Source organism: Aedes aegypti, chromosome 2 (genome assembly GCF_002204515.2).
Source record: "Aedes aegypti strain LVP_AGWG chromosome 2, AaegL5.0 Primary Assembly, whole genome shotgun sequence".
NCBI lineage: Eukaryota > Metazoa > Arthropoda > Insecta > Diptera > Culicidae > Aedes > Aedes aegypti.
In genome coordinates this window covers 197,433,920-197,446,044 of record NC_035108.1, presented here as the reverse complement: position 1 = coordinate 197,446,044, position 12,125 = coordinate 197,433,920, and the positions used below count along the sequence as shown (strand labels likewise).

General features: G+C 34.8%; 1 protein-coding gene across 3 annotated transcripts in view; it reads left to right on the top strand.

Annotated features, from left to right (window-relative positions):
* The window catches only part of LOC5578856 (leucine-rich repeat-containing G-protein coupled receptor 5), a 43,016-nt gene that overhangs the window by 18,376 nt on the left and 12,515 nt on the right, over window positions 1–12,125 (top strand). For all 3 annotated transcript variants that reach the window (XM_021843652.1, XM_001664013.2, XM_021843653.1), the window contains exon 2: window positions 3,654–3,950. In XM_021843652.1, coding sequence (XP_021699344.1) covers window positions 3,735–3,950 — 216 coding nt within the window. In that variant the 5' untranslated portion in view covers window positions 3,654–3,734. The remainder of the gene's footprint in view (window positions 1–3,653; window positions 3,951–12,125) is intronic.

The window sequence follows — 12,125 nt, the reverse complement described above, 5'->3', positions numbered from 1 at the left end:
TGACGTTCAATGATCCGCAACATGATTTCGGAAAATGCTAATACGATACCGTAGTTATTGTTGGGCAAACACATTTCATTATGCTTCGAAAGAGTTCTTGAAAATTTTATATAAATTGATTGAAATTAGCACATCATTATGGTCGGCACGCATTATTCTGGAAGAGTGCAACTATCCAACAACAAGAATATGCTTTTTATGTCACAGATGGATATTCCATATTATCTGGAATGATCTACACTCATAAACACGGGTAGTCACAAAATTACTAAATTTTAGTAAATTATTAAAATCTGCCTATTCATCATTATGCAGGGAATTTTTATGCTATGTCAATGGTTGCTACTCAGTTTTTTTTTAATTTCTTTATTAGTATCATTTCAAACGTTACATTTATTTCTTATATCTAGGTGTTCTAGGTTATTAGAAAACACTATCATCCTAATTTTTCAAAACAAATTTAAGATTTTATTAACATTTTATTAACAACATATAACACTTCTTTTGCGTATCAGTTCAGATTTTTTACAGGTGAGTTGATTTCACCTGCTTATAAGAGAAAAAAAATAACGTTTTCAATATACTTAACCAAACGTAACCTAAACATATAACGTATTAATCATGGCAATAGCAGATTGCAACGATTTTTGTCTGAAATTAGTAATTATTTTATTTGACATTTGTTCCCATGTTTCAACATTGTATATTCTATGTAACTCATTGGTACTATACCAGGGAGGAAGCCTCAGAATCATTTTCAAAATTTTATTTTGAATTCTCTGCAGAGCTTTTTTCCTGGTATTACACGGTGTCTTTTTCATGTAACTTTATAACAAAAAAAAATCGGCATGTCTCAAATTTGGACCAATGAAAGACAAGACCTTCCTCTTTCATTTGCTGCTAAAATGAAAATAATCCATCGGGGGGTCTAGTGCATTTTTTTTTAAATTTTGTTGTTTGTAATATCATTTTAAATGCATCGTAAATTATTAAATTTTGGTGAGGTGAACGGATTTAGATGAAAATGTTGCAAAAATCTAGTGTCATTATCTTGCTGAATATATTCTAGACAACTCTAGACCTAAAAATTTACAAGCCGAGGCCGAAATTTAAATTTTTGAGTTGCCTTTCTTTTGCTTTCATCCATTGTTGAAATTTGCATTCCTTTCAAAACTAAGAATGTCACACAACCTGTTATCAATTTTTGTTTGTAACTCAAGAGCAATATTCATCTTTCTGACTTGGTTTAGGAACAAGCAATCGAAAGACAGAAGGTCGAAAGGACAATAAGTCAAAAGACAAAAGGAAGACAAGACAAATAATCGAAAATGCAAAAGGTCAAAATACCAAAGGTTGAAAGTGATTTGCCTTATGGGAAATTAAATAATTTTTGAAAGAAGATTTTTGACTTTTTATCCCTTCTTTATTCCTGTTCGATCTTTTGCTCTTTCAACCTTATATCATAGATTCTAGACAATTGACAAGTTCACATTTGTGCCAATGATAGACGCACTATAATATTTCATAAATCCAATATTCCAACCCAATTGCAATAGCAATGCAATGTTGACACTATTATCCATGTACTTGTTGTGAGAATTGACAGAACTTTGCTTTTGTTTGCGATGGTAAAACAAACAGAATTGCTGACAAATATTCTCAGATTAGCACCCAGTCTAGGGCTGAAAATCTGTTAAAAATAGAGAAGAATATTAATAATAATAATGCTAACGAATATACACTTCCTTTTTAACTTTATGGTAGAAAAAGTGCAAATGACATCGAAAGGTTTCATTAATAACAAATCTACCTGTAAAAGATTGATCGTGTGATCGTAATATTTTGCTTAGAGATCTCAATAAGTGCTGTAATGTTCAGTTTTAGCATAGTTCTATTTGAGTTGTACGGAATTTTATAGTAATTCATAAAACAAATACATTCAATCAGCTTTGAAAATGTAATTTTACGACTTTGCTAGCTTAATAACGAAATCATACGAAGCTTTAACAAAAATATCAGGTGAATCATATAAGTCTCCGATTACACCAAAAAAGGAGCCAAAAACGGTGATCTTTAGTGCATACAGACTTATTTGCTATTTATATCCAGCAGATCTCAAGTACTATGTTTCGTATAGCTTTGTTTTTCCAAGACGGTGTCCAAGAAGGATTACCACCGCTAGCTTTCGCCAACGGGTCCAACGAAAAATCGAAGGCACGGGTCCAAACAAGGATCGTAAAGGGATCAATAGTAGAAAAAATAGTACTGAAAAGTACTGTTTTAGTAGCACTGAAAAGTACCGTTTTTAATTTTAGCACTGAAAAGTACTGTCTTTGTAGCACTGAAAAGTACTATTTTATTGCTTTAGGTAGTTTTTAAAAAACTTCCAAGAGCAGAGAGAATTCGTGTACGCAGAGATAAACTGGTATGGGAAACTTAAATAGACAGCATCGAGTCTCGAAACATTAAGTTGGAAAAGTATCGTCTTACATTTACGGGTCGAAGTGTGCTATATTGAAGGGATTGCGCATTCCATCAAGCAAGGGAATAAAAACACAGAATATCGAGTATGGGAAATTTGACTTGCTAATAGAACTCAAAGGTTTTATGGATTGTATTGTCAACCTTCTTGGATACAGTTTTGCTGTGGTATTGATTAAGATGCTTTTCAAGATTTGTTAATTCCTCTATTATTGGTAGTCAAACGTTGTTCTTAGATTTTCTCGAGAACAATTTTACGTGGTGGAGTTCTTGAACTAGTGCTCGTTGAAAATCAAGAGGTCCGAATTTAAACTAGTTGAACACAAAGAGTGCATAGACATATCAAAACCATATGGTCAGATGAAAGCTCATTTACAGTATTGGACAATACATTTCAGCTTTTTCGATGATTCACACAAAATGGCCAAAGTTAATATATACTTTGGTGGGCTAGGTTTCAGTGATTTATGTATCAATTTGAATGCAATTTTCGTAGCAGATCAAAACTAACTTGAAATCAACATATATGTTTGAGTTATTTTTCAAATCACTAGTTAAAAAGCAAAATTAATTCACCAAACGTGAAATTTGTCGGAATTAAGATTAATCTCAAAATATGAAAAACCCACACAAAAAACATGTTCATGGTTCAATCAGTAAAATCAACTATACAACAGAATTCAGGAATTGAACAAAAAGAAATAATAAAAAAAAATCATTAAACAATGCTGAACAAACAGATTGAAAGGTTTTTATTCCATGGAAAGTACATTTCTCGATCAATAAAAAAAAATGATATCTCGTAATAATGTTAGTTATGAACAAATTGTTTACGATGAATTCAAGATAGATTAATGACATAGATCGCGGGAGACACATTACACAAATCATCCAAAAACAAAAACATTTCCGGCTGTTTTCCGAGAGTACATTTGAAGCATTCGTTTGTATTTGTCTATCAACTGCTCATCATAGAACTGTACATTTTGTCATACGAGGCTAATTTCCAATCCCATAACGTAGAAGCATCAAGTATACACCTTATCAGCGAACTAATGGATGATTCGTCAGTGATTATATGTTCCCAACTGGCATCGGCATTACGTAGGCACTTCCCAGATAGTAAAAGCTTCTCTACAATTAAAATCAAATACCTTTTTATTTACTTCCAGATCCGACCCAGCCAACCTGCTCCCACCCATCAGCATCATCATTATCAGTGAACACCCCCCACAACGGCGAAGTCGACGAAAATGCTGATGACTCGACCAATGCTAACCGGGAAGCGAGTTCTCCTAGCCCTGGGTGCACTGGTAACGCTAACACTGAGCTATGCCAACGGATTCGCCACGCTGCCAAGTGACATGACCAAACGATGCACGCTGGAGCGATATCAGAAAATGATCGGGTACAACTGTGCCGACCTCAAGCTGAAAGAGATCCCGCAAAACTTGAAAAGCAGTCTATTGGTAAGAAAACTCCGAAAAAAAAATTACAAAACAAGAAAGACAGCGCAAAGATACCCACATAAGAAATTATACAAAAAAAACCTTTTTTCTCTAGCTTTATAAACAAAAACGTAAACTACAATTGAAAAACGATCAAAAGATTGTAAGGTTCGAAACTAGTTTCAACGAGCAATTTCCAAAGTGACTCACATAAGAAATTTCTCCAAAATATTATTTCATCATTTTGTAGAATTGTTATCAAGCTTCAATGGACAAATATAAGAAAAATATTTATCAGTTTTTCGATTAAGTTTCCCAACTTTTTGTTGAGTTTCACTCAAAAATCCATGCACGGTTTTGTCCCAGATTTATGCTTGATGATTGCCCAAAATTGTTCGATCGGTTCTATGAGTAAAAGAACAATTTTGTGGACTGACACTTTTCTCACTAAAATTGACTCTATTCTGCTATTACCATTCTATGACATTATGAATGCACTATGGGCCAGGGACGCAATCCGGCAGTATTTCCGGCACGATGACTTGAATTACTGTTTTATTTATTTTGAATAGTTATCAGATATCGTAAGTGCTCTTTAAAGAATGTAAGATTACGATTTGATTTTGGTCGATCCAATGCTGAGGAAAATAAAACAAGTTTTTTCAGTGTGTTTTTCGAAAAATGTCACAACTTTAAGTAAAAATTTAGTATACAAAATCAAAAACGAAAATATGAAAAAAAAAATGTGAAGGAAGAAAGACTTATTGCCTTTTAAATGCGCCATAGAGAGTTTCAATTGGACGTGTAATTACAGAGATATGGACAAAACACTTCTGTATGTTTTTTAAGGGGTGACCCCAAACATTTGAATGCGTAATTGTCCCATTTGAATAGCAAATCTAGCAAATAAGGGCAGCAGATATGCGGCTAATTCAATTGACCCAATTATTTATTGACAGGCTATTACTTCCTACCATTGCAAGAATTTGTATACTTCCCATACAAGAATAATCGTCCCATTAAGGCTTACACTGACGGAAATCCATATTGAAAATTTTACAATCTATCAATATATTTACAGCAAGATGCACAGGTAATATCTTTTGAAATATGTTATGCTTTGTATTGGAAAAAACTTTATCGCGGTCAAAATACGAGCATCGCGTATAAGTTTTTTTTGCTCGAACAGACAATTGTTTAATTAAGAACCGGGAGGGTCAATTGATGCCAACTTCTGAATTCACGCTCAGCTGATGCAATCTACGTGAGCGACATTGGTCGGACACAGAGGATGACTGGTGAAAAGTTGTCTTGCCTGACGATCACCGTTTCTGGTGGTTTCTGGTTAGAAATGAATTCTCAATTTTATGGTGTAACTTCCAATTGAGTTAGTTTAGTTTGGCCATAAAACAGTGTACCAATCGATTTGATGTCAAGCAACAAATTTAGAATGCTATTCACATTATTGGCTACCCTGAACGATGGGGATGCAAGGTGGCAAACGGAGAAAATTATACAAAGTTGATCGTAATTTAATGAGGCAATTTTGGGATAGATTAAATATTTATAGCGTTATAGAGTGCAGAGTAGGGTAGTTCAAAATTCAAAATAAGTTTCAAAATCCCCATCTCCCGTTTCTCTCTTACTATCCTTATGATAAATATAGTGTTCTTTAAAATTTTCAGCCTACTCGGTACGGATTTAGAGGTAGTTCACAGTTTGAAGAATGAGTGATCACTATAAGATTTGAAATTTGTAGTTACATTACAGTACTAACAGGTTTGGAACATTTTTCGAAATTTATCCATAGTAATTTTCATATAAACTTATATCGTCTTTGGGTCACTATTAAAGCACTACCAAAAAATCTGAAAATTTCACAGAACACTATTTTTATCGTAAGGATGGTGAGGAAGATATGGGAGATTGTGTTTTCGAACTTTTTGAATTTTGAACCGCCCTAGTGCAGAGTAGAGACGTTCCGATACTTCCGATATATCGGAATATCGATATTTTACTTTCAATATTCGATATTTTGGTATCGATATTTCCTATTCAATATATCGGGGGTATCGATATTTCCTTCCGATATATCGTAAGCCAATATTTTGATAACAATTGTAGGGTTTTCTCGTAAAACAACTGATTTTTAAATAATTGAAAGCAGTTCATGTACCAATTGTTTTATGATGTATCACAAAAGAAAATATTCATGTTTATATTGATCATAATGCCGGTATTATTGAGGATTAAAAGAAATGTTTGCGAATCGTAAAAAAATCTCAACGTCAGGTACCCAAACGATACACGAATTTTGCGTCCTTCAAATTTATCAAATGATATTGCGATATATCGATATTTTGATTCAATATATCGATGGTATCGATACTTCGATTCGATAATTGTATAGAATCAAATATCGATACTTCGCAATATCGGAACGTCCCTAGTGCAGAGCTACTTGAGGACTTCCATGATTCACTTTGGCATGGAAGTTTTTTCTCAGTCGAATTTTCTGAAACTTTGCAATAAGAAGCACTTCACTTTGTAAGATTCGACAAAAGTGGGCGTTGAGTAAATGGAAGACCAAGTGTGCATTTTATGGAAAGAAACTAAAATTTCTGAAAATTAACAATAACTCAAAAGTCCTTTTTTGAGGCTGAAGTTCTATAAGGCTAATATTACGTCAGAAAATAAGTCTTATAGAAATTTCATTGCTACTACATCACGACGCTAATGTATAATATCTATGTGACTGTTATGCGGTTACAATTGCAGGGTGTCTACTCATTTATATACATGAAATTCCATGATATTTCCAGGTTTTCCAGGGTTAAAAAGTTAAATACAGGTTTAAGAAATTCTTCAAAATACTTAAATGATCGACGAATAGTTACTTTAAAATGACTTTAAATATAATAAGTATCTTTGAAAAAGAAAAATACATCTAACAATAAATTTAGAGTATTTTCCCATCAATGAAAAAAATATCTGTTTTGTTCTAAACGTGTAAACAACATAGGAACAAAATTCAAAAAGTAAAGGAAAGTGCATTTAATCATAGATATAAAAAAAACAGTATTCAATCTTAGGGAAAAATAGCAATTCCCTTAATATGGAATTCAGATTATTACCCATTGCACGGTGACGTCATCGAAAAATCGTTCTCTTTCTCTCCCTTGCGAAATCTGAAAACAATGGTGCCAGTGGCTGCCAAAGTTGACAGGTACTGGCACTGTTGTTTTTAAGTTTTTTTTGAAGAGTGAAATAGAGAGAATTTCGCCATGAAGTGAACTATTGAATTGGGGAATACTGGGGAAATCAGGGCTGGTAGCGACGATCGTCTTAAAAATAATAATTTTAGGTCTCTAGGCTCAGATAGCCGTAGCGGTAAACGCGCAGCTATTCAGCAAGACCAAGCTGCGGGTCGTGGGTTCGAATCCCACCGGTCGAGGATCTTTTCGGGCTGGAAATTTTCTCGACTTCCCAGAGCATAGAGTATCTTCGTACCTGCCACACGATATACGCATGCAAAAATGGTCATTGGCATAGTAAGCTCTCAGTTAATAACTGTGGAAGTGCTCATAAGAACACTAAGCTGAGAAGCAGGCTCTGTCCTAGTGGGGCCGTAACGCCAGAAAAGAAGAAGAAGAAGGTCTCTAAAATTAGGTCTTGAATTTAGGTAGCTTAAAAAATAAACAATTATGAACCAAAACGAGTTTTTACATAAATAACTAATACAAAAATGGCACCTAGCAGGAACCACGACATGAGAGTTCAATTCTTAAGTTGAACAGACATTTTATAAGAATACTAGTGGTCCCGGCAAACTTCGTCTTGCCATCAAGTAGGCTACTGATAAGCTTCATGGCGTTCTCATTCAAAATGGCAGTTCTGTTTATTCTCTTTTTTCTAAGTTTCTCGTTGAATATTTTGCGCTTTTTATACACATAAACACGTCGGAACACTTCAGGATCATAATTATATGGGAATTTTCAAAATCCGAGAGCCCATTTTAAAGCCATTTCGTGACATACAAACACTATTCCATATTTTGTATAGATAGATTTCTAAAACAATCCCTCGTGACATTACCAACATTACTGCTCGTTTTACTATAGATTTCATTCAAATATTACTCCGAAGATCGCTTCAGGAGATTGCTTTGAGATTTGTCACGAAACGATTTTTTTAAGTAATCCTTCCATAGTTCTAACCTTCAAAAATTCAATGTGGATTTTTAACAGGAATTACTTCGGAGACTCCATAAAGAATCCCTCTAACATTTTTCAATGAAGTTCCAAAATCTCAAAAAAAAAACATTGATGTCCTTAGAACTTCCTCCAAAATTCCCGTTTAACACCTTAACCCGTATAAGCCTGAGTGAAAGCAAAAACTCCAATACCCTCACCGCTCAGCGAATTCTTAATGGATTCAAATGATTTTTTGTCAGTATACTGGCACACATATCTAGTTTCTAGAAGTGGACAGAGGAACGCGGAAATATTCCTGTAGTCGGAGTTATTCCGGTGGATCACTGGGTCAGGTTGGGTGTGAAAGGTACTGTGTGTTTGTACCCCTGGGGGTAGGCAAATTTCAAGTCACAGATAATTTCCGGAATCAGTTGAAATGTGGACACTACATAACGGAGTTTTAAGAAAATTGCATCATTGTAAACCTTTTGAGAAGCGATTGAATTGAATAAGTATGAGTTTTGCATTTGATTAATCCTACAAATGATTATTTTTGGGTCCCGGCTCGCCTCAAACTTACGATAAAGTGGCCAACTTGTATCTGAACATCTGTGCCAAGCTTATGGGAACGCTTTTTAGTGCACAATTATGTTTGATTTCTACTTTTCGAGAATTGAAACGGTTTAGTATCCAACAGACCTATAGCCGGTTCTTCCGGGCATTACGTCCGAATGGCCACACCCGGTATATTTTAAACGGTGCAAACTCTTCATTTATAATGTTGAATATCAGATCTTGACGATATATTCAAATTGAAATGATTGTTATTGCAAATAAATATAGGTAACTTGGCATGTCCCAAAAAAACAGCCCTTTTTTACCCGACTTGACCCAGTGACCCACCGGAATAACTCCAGCCACAGGAATATTTTCGAGTTACTCTTGCCACTTCTAGTAACTAGATATGTAGGCCAGTTAACTGACAAAAAATCATTTGAATCCGTTAAGAATTCTCTGCGTGGTGATGGTTTCAGTATTTTTGCTTTCACTCAGGCCTATACGTGTTAAATAATTCAAAATTCATTCAGGAATTCCTACATATTTTTTTATTTGTATGTTTAAATACTTAAGGATTCTTCAAAGAATTTATCCAATGGCACATACAGGGATGTCTGCAGGAAAATGTCTAGGATTTTTTTCAGATTGTTTTGGAGAAATTTTTTTAACACATCCGCGAAGAATTTCGAAAGAAAATCATAGAGTAACCTCAGATAAAACTTGTATGAGTTCTGAGTATGGTTTGAAAATTTTCTACAAGGATTTCTGAAAAAACTCTAGAATTTTCTTGATAAATTGTTAAGATAACTGAAAAAAAATCAATCTATGAATAATGTCTGATGAAATTCGGACTGAATTTATGAAAAAACTATCTATGAATGATTAGAGCAACAACTGTAATAATTGCTGTAATATAAACTGGTGTGGAGCCATGAATAAAGTTTCGAAGAATACATTAATCTTCATATATTATTATTTAAATTCAATATCAACAAGATCCATGTCTATAGTGCACCTTTAAACAAACACAAAATCATTCGAGTTATCCCGTGAAATACTCATTTGGAAAACTGTTGTCGTTATACCTATTATGGACCCCGCCTGGGGAGTTGACCATTTATCCCATGTTGTCCGGAGCGCTACCGACGGTTCTATACCCACCTGGAAATGCTAATTATGGACCCTCTTGGGTATTTTCATTTACATAACTGTTCACATAGGTATCTGTATTTATGCACTTCAGACCAAATACTTTGCCTGTAAATGCTACCTAACAATGCAAACGAAGCTCCCCGGGTGGATAGGACTAAGGTTTTATGTTTTTCTGTAGGGGGGCCATAATAGGCAAAGGGTACATAACCGGCATCGACTTCCTATATCAGTTTATTATAAGTTCTCCCAAGGAAAATGTGCCAGTTTTGACCACAGGACTTACTTCTTGACCATATGTGAAATTTCGAAAACTTTCAAATTATTCTTTTTATATATTTTAACATCAGAATATATCTCACTACAAAAACACGTAAGACCATTCAAAATTTGAATTTTTTCAGATTATCACGTATGGCAAAAAAAGGAAATATTATGGCAATATTTATCACACGTACGCTAAACAGCTAATGGATTTCGATATTTTTTTACCGAAATCCAAACCTCGGGATTTATTTTAACCAAAAATGTTACAGAATTTTGGTAAAAATAAATAATAAATCTCAGCAGTTAAATTTCGAAAAAAACAACAGAAGTTTTCTAAATGTATAAGTAAAGTAAATAAACTGGGGCAATTCCGGATACAATTAGAGCAACTTCCACATTTTGTTGAGCATATTGTTCGTAAAGTAGTCCCTAAATAACACAGAGGACAGTAATAATCTTTTTGCGATTCCGTTGCAAATAAATCAACTTTTCATTGATAATTTACACTACATAATGGCCTACTTTTCCTACCAAAAAAACAATGCTGAAAAGTGCTACTTTTCAGCACTGTTTTCGGTGCTGCAAAGTAGTACTTTTCAGTACTGTGTGGGAGGCGTCAGCCAAATATCCCAGTCTATTTTGCTCTAGCATCTGATGCTATAGCTGATGTGCAATACGGATGCAAGACTGGTGATATTGTCGGCGCCATAAAAACTTTGAATCGATTTGTCGCCGAAGTTGGATTTTCTCAGTATCTATGCGAGATACCTATTTTCGGAAGTGGTGCATTCGATTCGCATCCAGATGAAGGGTATCTTGCATGAATACCGAGAAAAATCCGTTACCAGCGAACTGCACTTTCTAACGATTTACCGACAATACTGGTTTGGGAACGGATCGTCCAGAATTCGTACAGGTGGCAGCAGAATCCACTACTGTACGCGTCGTCTTGCCTATTCTATCGTCCAATAGGGAATACAGGTCTGTGAACGAGAAAATTTGTAATATTTGTAGATACTACTAAGTCGCAGCCTACGCGATTGAAAAATACTGAAATGATACAACGCGTGGATGTATGCCCACGTGGTTTCTGTTGAAATGTTTGTTTGTGCATTTGGAAATGATCCAGCTTAAACGAAGTTTTTCGTAATAGCAAAAAATGTTGTATGCAACTCGTTGCAAAACTCGTTTTTTTCAGCACTCGTTGTTTTTATCCAACACGGCGAGCCTCGTTGGATAAATGTACAATTCGTGCTTAAAAAATCATCATTTTGCAACTTGTTGCATAAATAACTAATTCGATTTTCCCAAAGATGTGCAGTAAATTTGAGATTGCTGAATTCGTTTCCGCTGTAACGAAATCTTGTTCCACGCAAAAACAGATCTTCTCACATTTTCCCAATCACTTCTTGCGAAACGACCTAAATATGAAACCTATTCTGTTCAGTTTATTGTGGCCACTTAAAAGCCATTATTATCATCATAACCAAACTGTAAAACCGATTGGTTAGCATCAATTGGCATGCGTTAGTGACACCCAAATGCTTAACAATGAAAGCCGATATCGTTTAGCACTTCTTACCAGGTGATGTGCTTTGGCTGGTTCATAGCAAAGTGTGATCTGATCTGACATACAACACGTGGTGTAAAAATCGAAAAAAGATGATTGGTACAGATCCAGATATTTCCAACAGATAACCTCATCTTTCCTATCAGCAACAACTGGTTTCGTAATTTATTTTTATTATCCTTTTGTTATAAACTGAGATTCCACGGAAATTTCATCTCATCCAGTGATTCAGTAAATTTAAACCCTCCTATCGGACAACATCTGTAACTCCAGTTTTACCCGGATGCACATTGGGGAAAATTGCTAGCATAAACACTATGTGTTTATAATTTTGACTAGATTCATCAAGCAATGTTCCCCCTGCAGGAGTCCATTACTATCGACGTCGATCGCAGATTGACATGATTCACTTTTAAAAAGATACCGTCGTTGGGGGTGACAATGGGTCAAAAAGGGATG